This window comes from Leptidea sinapis, chromosome 1 (genome assembly GCF_905404315.1).
Source record: "Leptidea sinapis chromosome 1, ilLepSina1.1, whole genome shotgun sequence".
Taxonomy (NCBI): Eukaryota; Metazoa; Arthropoda; class Insecta; order Lepidoptera; family Pieridae; genus Leptidea; species Leptidea sinapis.
In genome coordinates, this window is record NC_066265.1 from 21,510,705 (window position 1) to 21,529,000 (window position 18,296).

An 18,296-nucleotide genomic window follows, 5' to 3' on the forward strand; every position below is an offset into this window, starting at 1 on the left:
GCCCAGTGAGGAAGCTGGAGGTCCACTTGCATAAGCTCTCGGGAAGCCCAAATGATGGAAGTTTTGCGAGGAGCGCCTTGTGCCATACACGATCAAAGGCCTTCGCTATATCCAGACCAACTGCCAGGCCTTCCCCCTTGCTTTCAATAGCCACCGCCCATCTATGTGTTAGGTATAGACAGAAGATCGCTAGTCGACCGACCATGGCGAAAGCCGTACTGCCGGTCGTTGATCAACTGGTGACCCTCAAGGTATACCAAGAGCTGGCGGTTAATTATGCTCTCCATGATTTTGGAGAGTAGGGAGGTAATAGCAATAGGCCTGTAGTTTGCCGGATCCGAACTGTCTCCTTTTTTTGGGATCGGATGGACAAGGGCTGACTTCCATGAATCAGGGACTACGCCTTTTGAATAAGAGTGCCGGAATAAACGCGTTAGCACCCGCGTCAACTCAGGGGGCACGATTGGAGAAATGCCATCCGGCCCGCTCGACTTCCTGACGTCCAACGAAAACAGAGCTCGCCTAACAGTTTTCTGTCAGAACTGTACGTCAGGCATAGAGCTCTGACACCGCGGGATGGTCGCCGGTGTTTTTCCGTTGTCGTCAAGAGTCGAGTTGGAGGCAAAAAGAGTGTACAGGAGATCGGCTTTCTCTTTTGCCGTATGGGCCAGGGTGTCATTCCTCATGTGCAACGGCGGCATGGACGGCTGGTTGAAGTTACCAAGAGCAGCTTTCGACAACGACCAGAACTTGCGTGTTCCGGTCGGGTAACTGGAAAGCTGCTCGCCAATTTTGACGACGTGCTTCGATTTCGCACGGGCGATTTGCCGCTTAGAAAATCTGGAGGCACGTTTATATTTCCTCTTCAGAACTTCTTCGACAGAGACCTGGTAACCATCGGGATGTGTAATCAGCAGAAGATCTAGTAAGGACGGCATGTGGCTATCCACATCCGGGAGCCGCGTCGGCGACTCAACCAATTGGAACAGACCATACGCCAATGCAAAATTATGCACAGATCGCCCTGCGTAGTCTGTGGTACGTGATCTAAGCCATGCGGCATTGTGCCCGTTGAAATCACCCAAGACTACGATTTCAGCGGAGGGGATCTGAGCAAGCACGTCATCAAATGCCGCTTGAACGCAGCCCATGAGGTGATCCGTTTCTGCGTTACCACTATGGGACCTGTAGACACACGCATAGATGCGGACGCGGTCCTCTAAATCTACGCGGAGCCAGAGAGTAGACAGGCCCCTACCCTCAAAATTGCCGAGACGGCGACAGCAGATATCCTCCCTAACGTACACACATACCCCGGCGTGAGGCATGAAATTATGCTCAATTTTGTACCCGGGGTACGTTAAATATGACGTATCGCTAGGTCGAGATATCTGCGTCTCCGTAAGGAAACACAAGGCCGGCTGCGCCGTCTCAAGGTGGTGGTGGACGGTGTTTAAGTTGGAGTGAAATACCCGGATGTTACAATGTGGTGTTGCTGCCCTGTTTGTCCTGTGACATACGCGGTACTGTGCCCTCCCCAGAATACAAGGGGCAGCCCAAGCGCGAATGCTCGGCGAGGGATTCTCCGACTCTACAAGAGCCGGTACCCTCCTTCGTTACACTCTGGATAGAGCGGTCGTGGTCATCATTAAGTGAAATCTTTTGGGGCAGATGAGATGCGCCCCACGAGATTTCGCCACTTTTCCCTGCTGGCCGACAGTCTGGTGCACACATTCAATGGACCGCCCACAGCGGACTAAATTTGGTGGGTCCATAGCATGGGCGACCGTCCCCGCCCTCTGGTGCCCTCCACTTTGCCGTGACCAACATGGCGCTCAATGCACTCACTCTCGCGCCAGGAGACGTGTCCGAAGAACTTAAGAACGCGACTCTGTATTAACACCGAAAGGTGTTATTTTATGGCAAATTCTTGGAGAATGGAGACGTTGGTGCGAAACTCGGTCCATGAAACTCCTAGCATTCTCACCACATCTCCAGAGCATCAATTTTCTTTTTCTTGACTTGTCAAAAACAAGTGTTTGGACGAACCGGATTTTCGTGGCTTTTGTAATGTTTCTGTTCTTAAATTTTTTTTTTAATTTATCCATCACAGTTCTTGCTATCGCCATACGGCACTTTACTTCATCTACACATCCTCCATTGTTTGAGATTAAAGCACAAATATATACATAAGATTGCACGACTTTGCAGTTCCCAATCTGCGTGAGGTCTTCATTTGTTCATTCAGAATATGTAACATGATTTTGCTTGCTTGAGATATTAGTGCAATAAGGCGGTAGTTGCTACACTTCTTGGTAGGGCCCTTTTTATGTAGTGGAATGAAAACCGTATGAGTCCATTCTGTTGGCCATATTCCCGACTGCCATATTTTGTTGCAGATATGTCAAATATATTAACACCAACATCATCGAGAGCCCTGATTATCGATCGGGTTAGCATCTCTTCCAGTAGTCTTCCCATTTTTGAGATGCTTTATGGCGGCGCTGACTTCAGATTTAACTATGTCCGGCTCTAGGTATTCAGTTCCGTGCTCAGTATTGGGAAATTTTTGGGACTGATTGTCCAGGAATAGGGACTGTCAGTAACTTTTCCAAACTTCAGTTATGCGATCTAACTCTGTAACTACCATACCATCACTGTTTTCAATGGCCCAGGTTTTGGAAATAAGTGATTTTGTGATGGATCGAATTTTATGATAGAGATCCCTGGACTCATGTCTGTTAGCGTGAGCATCGATTTCTTCGCATAGTTTGTGAAGCATCTTCATTTTCGCATTATGGTCCCGCCTGCATCCTGCTTGTATTTGCGCCGATAGTTTGTTCAAGCCACTAACCTCTTCCCCTTTTGCCTTTAATGCGCGTCTCCGTTCGACCAGTTCTAGGGTGCTATCTGTCATCCAGTGTTGCCGTTTTTGTGCCACATTCAGTTATCCAGTAAGCCTCTTAGTTCGTTCCCACAGCACGTCAAGTGTCTCCCCGACTAAGTTTGTGTTATCCCATTCCACCCAGTTCCGTTTTGCTGCAACGTAAAACTTTGAGCTATCCTTTACTTCGATTTTACTCTGCCTCACGAGACTTCGAACTGCTCTTAATTTTATCTTAAACTTTGAGATCAGTAGTTGATGGTCAGATCCACAGTGTGCACCAGGATGATGATTCTGATAGATGTTCACCATCGCGATCGAACCAAAATGTAGTCTATTTGATTGCGATATTTACCGTCTGGTGATATCCAAGTGTATAGCCTACGTGGATGATGTTGGAAAATGCTATTTACTATTACCAGGTCATTTTCAGTCGCAAACTGTATGAGACGTTGCGTGCTCCAAGAGCAAATCCGCTCACACAATGGCTAAGATGGATAGAGTTTGCTCCTATTTTAACATTAAAGTCGCCTAGTATTACCAGAGTTTCTCTAGAAGGGAGTTTTGCAATGGAGGTCTCTAGTTCTGAATTGAACCTCTCTATAATATCGTCACTAGCAGTGCTGGTGGGGGCATATATTTGTACGATGGTCAGATAAACTGGTGAAGTTTTTAGTTTGACGCAAATAATCCGGTCGTTTACTGGTATTAAGAGAGCAACACCGTTCTGGCTATTGGTGTCATTTCCAGAGAAGTATACAGCATGGGATTTCATGAGAAAATATACGTTACCTCTCCAATGGGTTTCACTAAGTCCACATATATTCAGGCCGCACCTTTTGATCTCTCTTTCCATGATGTTAACTTCTAAGTAAGCCGCGCACGTTCCATGTTCCTATCGTTTGAATTTGTCGCAGCTTAACAGATATTCGAGTAGCCGAATTTCCATGAGGAGCCTAGTCTCCTGCTGCCTCGTGGCTGGTAGCATATTTCCCACCGCTGCTTTCTAGGGGTTTCTGCGCTGTTTGCTAGGGGATTGCATAGCTTTCGTGATCTCTATGATTGTACTTTCATGATGACTTTCTTGGAAAAGTTAGTTGCAGTGGTTTCCCGTTGCCTTCAGTATCAGTCCTTTTAAGGATTATTTGGATCCCAAGACAGCTGAAGCCTCTTCTGTTAGGTTGCCCCGCCAGGTGTGAGTGGTTATCCCGCCACAGGTCGGTCGCCAGAGCCTCGTCCGTTGTCTAGCAGGAGGTACCGCATGCAGGTGAGGTTGACATTTGGGGCCGACTAGATGTTGTTGTCGTTCTCCCCCTCCCCATCTTCGGTATAATGTCGGGTTAATTTGGCTCTTGTGTCTTCATCCTTGTTGATAATAGGTGCAATCGTATATAACTGTCCATAGAACTTCTCGACTTCTTTCAAAAGTTCGGCCTTAGATGAAACGACACAGCCGTCACCGGTCTTCAGCTTTTTCAGTTGGCTCTGCCCAATAGGCAAATCTAGTGCGAATACTTTTGAGCCTTTCTTACGCTCTATGGCCACCTTCACACAATCTGTATTGTGGCGGCGTATATCTCGAGTCAATAACTTGGAGATCTATCTTTTTTGCCACCTATACTGAGAAGCAGCGTCCGGGGGCTGCAGGATCATTTGGCGTCTTACATCCATCAATTTGAGGGTATAATCTGAGATTTTATTTCCATTTCTTTTTGAACGGCTGGTTTTGAAGAACTTAGACCCAGCCGTTTGAACAGCTGCCTCGAACCTGTTCTTATACTTGTCCACGTCAACGCACCGAGTCACCGAGGCATTCAAAGCCGTTTTGCACAGGACCTCGGATAACCTCACGACATCATTGTTTGTATCCCTTAGTCGCCTCTTGCGACACCCACGGGAAGAGATGGTTTGTTGTTATTCTAGTGGGACATCACACGCTAAACTTGCTGTTGACACTCTTTATCAGTAAATAATTATTGTAAGCAAACTTAGTATTTGATAGTTCACGACAGTAAATATAAATAGATAAATATTAAAAATAGTGGGATGCTATTTAGTAATAGCTTATAATATGTTATTTTTCTTCCTGTCATTTTTTAAGTTTTGAATATGATTGGTTAGGTGGCAGTCTGGCATACATTTATAATACATCCGTATATTATAGCATTAATTATTATCCTTTATCTTAATGTATGTTAATGTAACAAGGAAATTTTTGTGCCAAACTCGAGGTGATACAGCAAACAAGAGAGAGAACGACTATATAATTTGCCTCAGAATGCTTAAAAAATCAGGTACAGAACAGAACAATATAGTAAGAAAGTAATAGTAAAATTTAAATTTACACATTTATTCTCTTTTAATCTTTAATATTATCTAATCTCTTAATACAATTTTAAGTCAGACGTAATCACGTAAGAAGATTATAAAGTAAAACATACTTATAATTTTTTTTTTATTTGAAAACAGTTTATCGTAGATTATATATATATATTTAATAATAATTTCAATTCTATATTAGCAATTCCATACTAGTAACAGTTGTATGTCTCATCAAATGTAGTGCAAAATTATGTAAAATGGAACAAAAAGCTTACCAAAATAATGAAAGGGAACAATTCACAGAATCAGACCCACTTAAAGAAAATGGCGGAGAAGTCAAAGAAAAGAAATCATTCAAAGAAAACTTTTTATATGCAGTTCAGAATGTGACAGTAGAGCCGGTAATGATATGCTACGTAGTTCCATGTGTCTTGGCTATATTGACTGGGCAAAATTTAAACTTAGAGAAGGCATGTCGAGTTAATTTAAATTTTACCAAAGATATCTGTGATTCTCTGAAGAGCCAAACGCTGGAGGCTGAGAATGAATATGAAAGAGATGTTCAGATATTGGTGGCGAGAGCTTTGGCATGGAGAACCTATATAACAGCCACGCTGCCATGTATAACAGCTTTGTTTGTTGGATCATGGTCTGACAAAACTGGACATAGAAAAATATTTATAATTATCCCAATAATTGGCCAAACACTATCCTGCCTCAACGGAATTCTGCATTATTATTTCTTTTTTGAACTCAGTCTCGAAGCGTATGTGTTCAGTGATGCCTTAATAGACGGTTTATCGGGTTCTTTTTGCGTTTGTTTTTTAACAATATTTTCTTATATTAGTACCATAACTACAGTTGAAAATAGAACTTTTCGAATGGGTCTTATTAGCTTCAGTATGTCTGTTGGCTTTCCTATCGGCATGGGATTGAGTGGCGTACTTTTGAAGTATTCAGGTTTTTACAGTGTTTATTCATTTTGTGCGGCTATTCATATCTTAAATTTTTTGTACACCGTTTTTATTTTAAAAGATCCAAAACGGAACGAGGGACAGAAAAAGGTAAGAAATATTAAGCCCAATTACATTCTTTTTTATTATGTTATAACTATATTGCTTTGAGTATATAATATACTAGCTGACGCAACAGACAGAACAACAGAAATGATGTAGGTATTCGGGAATAATTTCGTCTAAGCTATCGGAAATATGCAATCAAAGTTAATGTGTTAAAAATGAAACCAAAACGTATTTCTGAATGATTTTATTATAAATAAAATAAAATAAAAAATCCTTTATTATAACTAGCGGCTTAATTTTTTTCTTATAAATAAAACTTAAATTATCTTAACTAGTAATTTGTCTCTCGACAAAGGCCTCCTCTAAAGACTTCCACCTTATTCGGTCTCTGGCTACTCTCATCCAGTCCGGTCCTGCTATTCTTTTAAAATCGTCCTCCCACCTTCTAATCTGTCTAATTTTTCTTCGTTTCCCGTCTTTTGGATACCATTCTGTAACGGTTTTGGTCCATTTCTCTTTCTTTTCCCTCAGAATGTGTCCAGTCCATTTCCACTTTTGCTTTTGCTTTAACTTAAACAAAATCCTCCCCCAAGCCGATTGGTCCTCGTGGGGGAAAAAGACCAAGACCCTCTAAAGATTTTATTATATGAATTAATAAATAATGACTAGGATTAATATCGTATTTGTGTAAACAGCTTATAAATTACCGCTTTATTTTTGCTAATTCTTTAAATTGGATTATTGTATTAAAATGGACAGTTTATGTTATCCTTAAGAAATTGACATAATATGCAATCGCGAGCTTTTCTGTAGATCTATGTAAAATAACAAAAACAATTCCACCATACATTATTCTGTTATATCTCAAAGGGCTTAGACAGCGTTTTTGTTGAAAGCTCCGGCTAAAAGACGGCTTATTTTTTTCGACACCTATCAATATCGTTAATTTATACACAACCTTAACAAACTATATACTGAAACCTTCTTCGAGAACCACGCTATCTATTAGTGAAAGCAGCATAAAAATCGGTGTAGTATGTTTTGAGTTTATCACGAACAGACAGACAGACAGACGCGGTGGAGGACTTTGTTTTATAATATTTAGTGATAACTTCCTGTTTGCTCACGTTGCCATATGGCAACGGCACGAGGCCACCGTGTAGTACGCTATTATGAAGTTAGCACATAGCACAATAAGTCTATTCGCATTTTAAATGAACTCCAGGCATTGGTATTTTTCAAAATTTATTTCTTGCTTATATAAATATTTAAAAGTATATATTATGTGAGCATTCTGAAGAGACACACACTGCAAAGTTCTAAATTGCCTTCTCTTAACGTTGCTTGCTGTCTTACTCTTTCCCAAACGCTTTGCAATAAGTTAAAAAGAGATAGGTATAATAATATTGGAATAGTTCGATAGAACACGAAAAGAGTAGTTGTTGTCCGTAGCCGATTCGGGTCGCCAGTCAAGCCTATGGCGTGGAACCCCATTGGGATATACCTACTAAGAATGTAACTTTAACATAAACTTAATTATTCGCAAAAGTAAGTGATCAAAACTCAACAACATCTAAATATTTTTTTTAACAAATATGTATACAATATATACAAAATAAAAAATGAAAAGTTTTGACTCGGATTGTCCTTCAGTTGATCTGTTCCTTCATCCCTCTTTGCTGCAATTAATTTCTATTCGATCCATAAAAACATTTGTATTGGGTTTGTTGCCTTGAGATGAGAGATGAGCGAGAGAGAGAGTTCAATGTTCTCATAATGATATTATTTTTGCAAAAGAGTTTTATTTTTTTTATTCAGCGAAATTGTGTATCAGTTACATCATAGAACTAAACCCACAACAAAGTTTATGAATACCTAATGTAAAATGCAATTACAATTGCATGCCTTTTAATCATTTTAAATGTATTTTATTCAAGACAATAATGGTATATAAATTCTACAATAAAATATTGGCTTAGCTTAATATGTTATCAAATCTTAAACTGTGTATAATAAATTAATGCTCTGAGGATTATTCCTAATGATTATATCATGAAAAACTGAACTACCGATAAAACTAAGCTGAGTATACATATATGTAGTAGAATAGCTTAATAGCATTAACATATGGTCGGGTTTGGTACGGCAGGAGCGTCGGACGGTCCGGTGAGCGCCTCGCACCAATTGTTTCGCCGTCGTCCTCGGTACGGTCCGGATAATATTTGTGTGCGATGCACCATGCGACATACCATCGAATATGGTCCGCTACCTATGGTTGGGTCGGACCAAATCCGATCATGTGATTAGACTATAAGGGAAATAGTGACCAGTGTAAAACTCATAAATTTCATATGTCTTGAGGCCTAGAGATGCCAGATACCTGAACATACATTTTAATATAATCACATCAAAATGCTAAGTACTACCGATATCAACATGATGTCTCACATTCCACAACCGTGCGTTTTACGAGTAATTTATTGCCAAGTTTTTCGGAACCGATACGACTTTCCTTTAAGCATACTTCCAAATTAAACTAACTAACTTAGCTTAACTTTGCACATGTCTAGAGGCGTTTGCCTCACCACGTTGCACCACGCGATCCTCTTGCCCGTTTGCCCCCTCTTATATAAAAAAAAAACATCACTCACTCATCAATTATCTCATCGCTGTGTTTTTTTTATAACAATAAGGTACGAGACGAGCAGGACGTTCAGTTGATGGTAATTGATACGCATTGCCCATTACAATGAAGTGCTGCTCAGGATTATTGAAAAATCCAAAACTTCTGAGGGGCACTAACACTGCGCTCATCACCTTGAGACATAAAATGACAAGACATATAAAAGCACCGTTCTGCACGATGTGGTACCAATATTCTAGCCGGCATCCTGTGCTCATTGGTAAATGCCCTAAGACGCCTCTATCTTTACTGCCCCGGGGAAGCACAGGGCTGGTCTATCTATCCATGTGTAGAAGTAATATACTTAACACTTTATTTTATTTCAGCATGACAAAAAAGGTCTTGTGCATTTAACACGACTATATTTTGACATTGCAAATATAAAAAATACGCTATTAGTGGTGTTCAAGAAAGGGCCGAACAACAGACGTCTCAGAATGTTCGTATACTTGGCGGTGTCAGCCATTCTGTTTGGACCGACACATGGTAATGTTATTTTACATTATTTATTTTGGTGTACATTCGCGAGAGAGAAAATGAAATAGGAAGCATTATACAGTGTTCTGGTACCAGGCGATCATAGTGAAGAAGAGATTGTCTTATGTATGATGCGAATATAAACCTTAATATTATATTCTGACGTCATGCCCTTGGCACCACATAGCTACCAGGAGAACATAAATATGGTAGCGGTGATAGTAATGTCTTTCATAGTGATTGAAATTGTTTTCTCCTAGAAACATGTACCAGGACTTTATCTGCGGCTTAGAGGTTCATGCACAAAGCACATCTTAAAATTATTATACAAGTGCTGACCCGTTGTTGATGTTTGTTCGTTGGTGTTGTTGGTTGTCTTTGTGCTCTGCTACGCACCTCCACTCGTGTTGACCAAGGCATAGTGGGAGTATGCTTGGGCCTCAGTGCATGTGTATGCATTTGTGCAAAGCTTGAGAAAAGGCATCACAACAACCGTGGTGTTTTGTACACGTGATGGTACTATAAGTTTGTAGAGATTCATCATTTTTATAATAATATTCTTCATAATTTTTGACGGTTTCACTTCTACCACGTGTAATTTGCACACATGTTTTTTTTTTCAGGCGAATTGTCGGTCATGTATATATCAACGCGATACAGATTCAATTGGGATGAAGTTAAATTCGGCATATTCCAAGCATACAACTTTGTTATGCATACGTTAGGTTAGTAAATATTTTATTATAATTGACATGATATTATGTTTTCATAATACAACAGAAATAATTTAAACTAAGCGTTAATTATTTTTTCCATCATATTTATCCCACGAATGTAATAACAATATTCATATTGGGACAACCTTCTATATTTAACAAGGAGTGCAGAGACATAACACAACCTGTGCTTGAAATTATTCCTACTCTCAGCTCTAACATATTTTGCGAACGGTGTTTCGTTGCCCTGTTGGAATTTATTTATTCTAAACAATTAATGAACGAGATAAAAATATACATGACAACGAACGTATTATTTAATTTATACGCAGCTAACTGACTCAAATAAATATAAACATTGGTACCTAAGCGTGTAACGTTTTGAGATATATTAATAATTCAGTCATTTCAAAGATTTTAAACTACAATCTGTGGAACAAATAGTGAGCTGAATTTTTAAAAATTATTTACTCTTAAATAAAAAAAGTCTTATTTCACTTATTATCTTGGATTATTCCTACTAAACATATAAAAAACGCATTTTGTATTCTACCTCAAAAACTGTTGGGGAAACAAGATCATCGTCCTAATGATGTCACTTTCTCATCGGTCTTCTCCGAAATCGGTTAATCTGATAGAAAAATGCAAGAGGCATTATTGTAGATAATTTCAACAATTTTATAATGTCCTCACTAGACCTCCAAGCAATAGATCGCGAGATTTAATTAGGTCACGAGGAATTTATTATTATTAATTATATAAATTTTTTTTTTGGAACCCCCACTTTAAAGATGTAGTTGTTTTACATCTAGTGTTTCCTTGTTATTCCTCTTTTTCCATAAAAAGAAATTAAGTTAATATAGGCCGTTCCTTACTTATTACGGGTGTAATAAGATAATATTAAAATGTTACTATTTTTGTTCCAGGAACAATCATCTCAGTTGCTATATTTAGTAAGTGTTTAAGATGGCATGATGCCGTCTTGGGTATTTTTTCAACTATAAGCAAAATTGCGTCATCTTTCGTGTACTGTTTTGCTCAAAATGAAAGGATCCTCTATTTAGGTAAGGTTATACATTGGTATAAAATGAGAGGTTGGTGTTTTGTGTGACTTTACGTAAGCGTGATGACAAAACTCAATCGTCATTTTGCAAATTTTGGTAGTTTTTGTAATGTGTGTACAGCATAGATAGAGGCTAGTCTCTATCTCAATACACAGGGATTTATTAATGAAAATATTATTTTGCAAGCTTTTCTAAACGAGCAGATACTTAACGAAACATAGACATAGAGAAATCACACACTCAGAACACTGACATTAAATAATGAGGACGAATATAAGTGACCGTTCACATAAACTTGCATATGTGTCGACTCATTGTAATAAGGTTTATCTTTGTTTTTTTTTTATGGAATAGGACAAAAGAGCGTATCGGACACCTGGTGTTAAGTGATCACCGACGCCCTCATTCTCTTGCAACACCAGAGGAATCACAAGAGCGTTGCCGGCCTTTAAGGAAGGTGTACGCGCTTTTTTTGAAGGTACCCATGTCGTATCGTCCCGGAAACACCGCACAAGGAAGCTCATTCCACAGCTTTTTTAGTACGTGGAAGAAAGCTCCTTGAAAACCGCACTGTGTAGGACCGCCACACAACCAGATGTTGGGGATGATATCCTAACTTGTGGCGTGTCGTGCGAAGGTGGAATTCGGCGGCAGGAATCAGGTTAAACAGCTATTCGGAACACTCCCGGTGATAAATGCAGTAGAAGACACACAATGAAGCGACGTCTCTACGCAACGCCAAGTGATCCAGCCGATTTCACTTCTTTTGTTATTAAGAATCCTTGAGAGCAAGCCTACGAGCCTAGTATGAAATAATAAATGGAACCGACTGACTGTCTCTGATGACGTTATCTTCCGCGCTCGCAAAACTTGGACTGAGCGGCACTAGATATGCCGTTCTAGTGGAGCACGCACACCGAGCGATTCCCTGCTCTTCCAGCCAGTCTACGTGAAACGACTGGGGTGGCTCCGACCAGTTCCAACCTTCGCCAGTCTGTGTGAAAAGAACTTACACTTATATTAGTTTTATATTTACTTATATTCCCCGAAACACATCGCCAACACCGTACGCCCAGCGCCCGCCTCGCCTGAGACTTAAGTTGCAATATATTACAGTCCAAGCGATGACTTTTGTGCGTTAGAGAGATGGATTCTTGCGAATGGGCGCGACTCTAGGCGTGAAAAGTTCTGATGGCGCGCATTTTATGTGTACTGAATGAGACTCAGTCGTCACGATCGGCTATTTAATGTTGTGTTAGGTGAACTCGGCTCCAGTATGTTATGAAACTATAAATGTTGATATCATTTGATATATTATCTGCACAAACGGCTACATCCGCCGTAGATAAAATTGAAGAGCTATTTTTCTAAAAGACAACTTTAATGTTACACACATCAAATCATGATTACACGATAATTAGAACTAATATATTATATATCTTAATTACACGTGTAACTATCTTACAATATAATCTTTGTTATCACTCAAACTACATTTTCTTAGAAAAGAGTGTCTAATAACTACGCAATATTTTTGTTTCATAACCCATGGCCAGAACTATTTATGGATTATAATTTTAGTTATTTCTAGATATTTGTATATTGTTACACACTTAAATCAGAATTAACTTGTTTTTTGAAAAAATAGAACTGTTAAATAGGGGTGTTCGAAAACGAAACAAGTCATCGTTATTTCCACCGAAGGGTGACCACAGAAGAAAATAGAAGGGTTAACTGCAATAATCATTTCATCTCATGATGAAGGTTTTCCTAAATAATTTCAACAAAACCTTTGTACTACCTTCAAATGAAGGAGGAGGTTCGCAGTTCATCAGAATCTTTTATAAAAGAAATCACAAAAATAAGGAGGTGAGAGGCGAGAGCGGGTCGCGGCGGAAGGACACCGATTACACACCTTATTCGACTAAAAAAGTACTTAAGATACATCCGTCAAAGAGAAACTGTTCGAGCAAGTGTTTCGATTTCGAAATACTGGGCATATATGGACGTTAATGTGACGTGGCTTATAAATTATCATATATCTTAGGTACTACAATAATATTGTTGCATAAACACTTTTGAAGTTATACTTGTTCATAAACTTCACTTCACTTGTTAATTTTTTTGTAAAATAGCACGAGGAATATTTTTTTTTAGTATTTTTGTTTTGTTACGCCACAGAAGTATAACTTGAAAACCGGAAACGCTCCTGTGATTCCTCTGGTATTGCGGGAGGGTGTAGGCGGCGGTGATCACTTAACATCAGGTGTCCCTTACGCTAGTTTGTGCTCCATTTCCATAAAAATAAACTTGTAACGTGCGTGCACACATTTTTATTAATTAAATTCTGTTTTAGCTGCAGTTATAGACATGTTAAATGGCACATCTTTATTGGCAATAAGGTCAATAGTATCAAAACTAGTTGCAACAGACGAGCTTGGTAAGTATAACGTTACTTAAGTTACATCCTCATCACACTCTGTTAGATTGTTCAAGTTAACATCTAACAGCAGTCTATATCTTTTGTCGTTTCACCACCGGACATCTCGTCAAAAAGTACTCAACTTCAGTATGAAAAATTGAGATATTATTACACTCGTTTTAATTCTAAGAAAAGTAATGGTAATGGTCATTATATAGTTTTGTGTGATTTCACTCCATAAAAGGTCGTTTTTATTCTAAGGCTATTCCCAATATTATCTTTATCTATATATATATCAATAGATTTACTAATAGGAAAACAATTCAAATGTACTACACAAAAAATTCCAAAAATAAATTATCCATTAAAAGCTTATTTATATATTTTGTTATAATGGACATGAATGAACACTGAAGGTGCCGACTAATTAATTAAAATTATATTACTAAATTAGTTAACTGTTATAACATTTACAGACACTTATAATAAATCAATTTGGGTCAGTATTGACAATACATTCGTTATCAATAATTTCAAGCACCGATACGATAATGTTACACTGAGACCAAGTGAACAAAATAATAATTTCTGAATACTCTACAGAAATTAATAATTTGTAGTCAGTTCTCTATAGTGTCAACATTTTGTTATAAAGCTGATCCAAAGAATAATAGTTATAATAATAAATTTAATCATTAACATTTCTATTAATGTGGTATTTTCTTAATATTGGAGTTCACCCACATATCTCTCCTTTTTCGTTTTTCGATGCAGGAAAGACATGAAACTTACACGGGGTTGATGTCCTGACTCTCCATTCATAGTTGTATTCCTATATATGGCACTTGTCCACCAATCATTTTCTTATAAAATCCTTACACTAACAATAACATACAAAAAAAAAAAAACATGGTTAATGTATCCAATATATAAGATATTTTTGTACAGTTTATTTTTTATTACTTTTTAAGGACTATCTGAAATATTGCTTTTAACTTTGAACACGATTCATAAATTGGATGCAGCACCTTACAAACTAATTTATTATGTGTATTACAGCCGAATGGTAGATTCAGTAATTTAAAAAAATATTCGGCTCAAATGTACTTTGTATAAACCTTATTGAAGTTTATTTGACTTTAATTTTGATTTTGAAACTAAAAAAAAATCTTATATGTTTGTGTTTCTCTATAATAGGGCAAGTTATCCACCAATCGGGCACAGATTTGATCTTCTTAACACACGAACCGACTTATTCACTCATCTTGTGCCAAATAATGATTTATTTAATACAATCACAATCACATACTATAACATACTACAGTGAACATAAAAACCCGCTCGAAAACTTATATTCATATTCATAAAACAAATGTTTTACCACCACCGGTATTCGAGTTACTAACTACTAGTTGTTGTTAGGTTATGACACCATTACGAGTAATACAAGTTTTTGATAATATACAATTTTTCTATTAGTGATTATATAAATTGAAAAAAAAAAATATTTTCTTGTAAAGTTTTCTTGCATAAGCAAAAGTAAAGTAAAGTAAGTGAAAATAAAATTATGCTATTATACTATTAAGCTACCAGTTAAACACTCATTGCACAAGATGCTGGGTTAGATTGATACTTACTACAGTGGCACCAAGTTACTGCTTGTAGTAATTACCAAGCAATATTTGTTTAAATATGAAATGAATAATTCATTAAAAATATATTTTTGTTTCGGTACGAGGGCCCTTATGGCTACATTACTGAACTTGCGAGACTCAGGTAAATCTTGTGTCAAATAGTATGAAACCAAAAACCGATAGTAAAAAGAGACAGACACATAAATGAAATAGGAAGCACAATACAGTGTATTGGTACCAGGCGATCATAGTAAAAGAATATATGTTTATGTATGATGCGAGTAGACCTTAATATACACTGACGTCATGCGCACGACGTATTACTAATATATAGACACCAGGACAACATACATGTTATGATAGCGGTGATAGTGATGTCTTTCATAGCGGTTGCAATCATGTGCCATTCTAGCCACATGTTCCAGGACTCCATATGCAACTTGGAGGTTCATGCACAATGCAGGTTTCACTTCAGACATGTGTACTTCCTACGCCCGAAGTTTTTTATATAGTCAATTTGATTACAATGTTTCTCGTTAAACGTGCTAGAAAAACTTTCAATATTTACAGGAAAAGTGAACTCAATATTCGGCTTATGTGAAAATCTCACGCCACTTCTATATATACCGATGTATACCAAAGTATATACATCTACAATGGAGGTGCTGCCTGGTGCAGTCTTCCTCGTCGGATCTGCTATGATCTTGCCAACTTTTTTTGTATTTATGTAAGTATTTTATATTATTTAAATAAGTATTTCATTAGAAGATGTTTACAAACCCTGAAAGTTGAACAAGACATATCAAAATTTACGAACCATACGTCACACGAACGGTTGGCTCAGTTGAAAAAGCCCTGGATGGAACCCGAGAATTCGCGGGTTCGCGTCCCGTATCGTTCATTAATTTAAGTTGCAAATTAAATTTAGTGTATTATATATTAAGTATATTACCGATACATAAGTTGAGAGATTAACATAAATGTAGCAAATGTACTCAAAATAAAAAGTGTAAGAGCAAGAAATTTTAATCAGCAAAATTTAAGAGTTATTTTGATGGAGAGCAATTAACTAACTAAAGGTCTTCATTGATATACAATTACTGAGGCTAACACCAAGAATAAACTAAACTATACAGTCTTTATATGAACCTTATTGGTACGCCCACAGGGTACGCCACTACCTAAGATTGTGTTAGATAATGAAAAATGAAAAAAATATTTATTTCTGTAACAAAAATGGTACAAACATAATAGTGGATGTGACCTTCTATTAAGTGAGAAACACCTGTGCCAGAAGGCCACGCTCTTCCATATCAATTAAAATTAACAGTACCAAAAACTAGGGATCACAAATTAAGTCTCAAAATATAATTTAACAAAAGAAAAATATTATACAAACAGGATGTCTGTGTGTGTGTGTGTATGTGTATGTATGTGAGTATGTGTGTGTATGAGCATGTGTGCGTGTGTGTGGTGTGTGTCATTATTACTTTTCGTAAAACACTACTTATTGTACTATCAAGAAGGTATACCTAAAATTTACTCCGTGTAGTTAAATAGCTCTTCCATTTCCTCATAATTCATGGACTTCAACCAAGTGGTTAAACACCGTCTACATTCCACTTTGTTACGCGTAATATATAAACATGTTCTGATTGTTTCATAAACTGTCGCATTGCAAAAGTGGTCTTTACACTAGTTGGCTTAATAATAACATGTTTTGTTCTTTTCAATAGGTAAGAAGGATCAGGGATTAAAGTTTTGTGTCTTTTAAGAGTAACATGAAGGACATAAAGTTTTCTAACGGATAGTACGTCGCAGTCTTTATATAATTGTTCAGTAAAATAGAGTCTGGGCTTTAGAAATGTCACTTTTAAAAGGGCTCTCTGTGATCTTTCCACAGTTAAGAATTTACTTTTCGTGGCACCACCCCAGACAGGAATGCAGTAAATTAAAATTGACTGTGCCAGAGAAGTATATATTAAATTAAGCAAAGGCTTAGAAGCAACATGCCTTAGTTTTTTAAATATCCAGGTTAGATTCCTAATTCTATTACTAATTGATTCTAAATGAAGGTGCCAAGATAGATGTTGGTCTACATATATGCCAAGATATTTTATGGAAAATAATATATTATGTCCGCGACATCGTCCACGTGGACGCTATAAATCAGCAAAAATACTATGCCTGCATCTACAGTGACATTTTGTCATAAAAATAAATCAAGCAAAATCAGACAAACAGACAGATATTCTATAAAGCACTTTTTTATAGTAAACACAGCAAATGTGCTTTGAAAAATATTGATTGTACAGTTTATGCTTATCCACGATCTTATATATGTATAGATATATAACATAATTATTATTTCAGATGGCTACTTTATGAACACAGAAGAAATATACATAGAACTAAGAAACAAGAAGCAAATATGGTGAAAGAATATTAAGTTTACTAAATGTTTATAGTTTCTTACTACCGAAACAATAAATTATTACAATTGTTTGAATTTTTGACCATTATTTTGACCAGAAAATTATATAATGAAGAAATTGATTTATTTGATTCATAAAACAAAACAATAACAAGATATAAACAGGATTCTTTTTTGAATTTCACATGATGGCTTAATCTTATAATAAAAGATCATAACTGATATACAAATGCAATAGTGAGTTGGTCTGTTTGTTTCTCTTTCACGACTAAACTGCTGTAGGACACATTCTGCCAATACAAACAAAATTATTTACGTGTCGATAAATTAGCCTCTAATATAACCCTCTGATATATTTACTCGGGTGCCCGACATGTTTGGGCAATTCAAATGAAAATTTCTTATGCTGAATTTAGTGCTCCACTGACGGTGAACGCTGACCGTCGATCGAGCACTTAATGCAGCCTTAATAACGAATTAAGTGACATTAGAGTTCTTTACACAAGATGCCGGTTTAAATTGATACTAACGTATTTTGTTTACACGAGGGCAACTATGAACTTCAACTCCAAAAGGCATATTATAATAATTAGTTATAAACAATTTACGCCGAATGTACACATAAACTACCATTCAAA

The 18,296-nt window shown here is 37.3% G+C and overlaps 1 protein-coding gene across 1 annotated transcript; it reads left to right on the top strand.

The window, feature by feature from the left end:
• Positions 1-5,463: 5,463 nt before the first annotated feature.
• LOC126964876 (proton-coupled folate transporter-like) lies at positions 5,464-17,733 on the top strand. The gene is made up of 7 exons (XM_050808198.1): positions 5,464-6,270; positions 9,238-9,397; positions 10,012-10,113; positions 11,031-11,168; positions 13,525-13,608; positions 15,795-15,951; positions 17,598-17,733. The coding sequence occupies exons 1-7, from the start codon at positions 5,464-5,466 to the stop codon at positions 17,671-17,673; spliced, it is 1,524 nt and encodes a 507-aa protein (XP_050664155.1). The 3' UTR covers positions 17,674-17,733.
• The last annotated feature ends 563 nt before the right edge of the window (positions 17,734-18,296 follow it).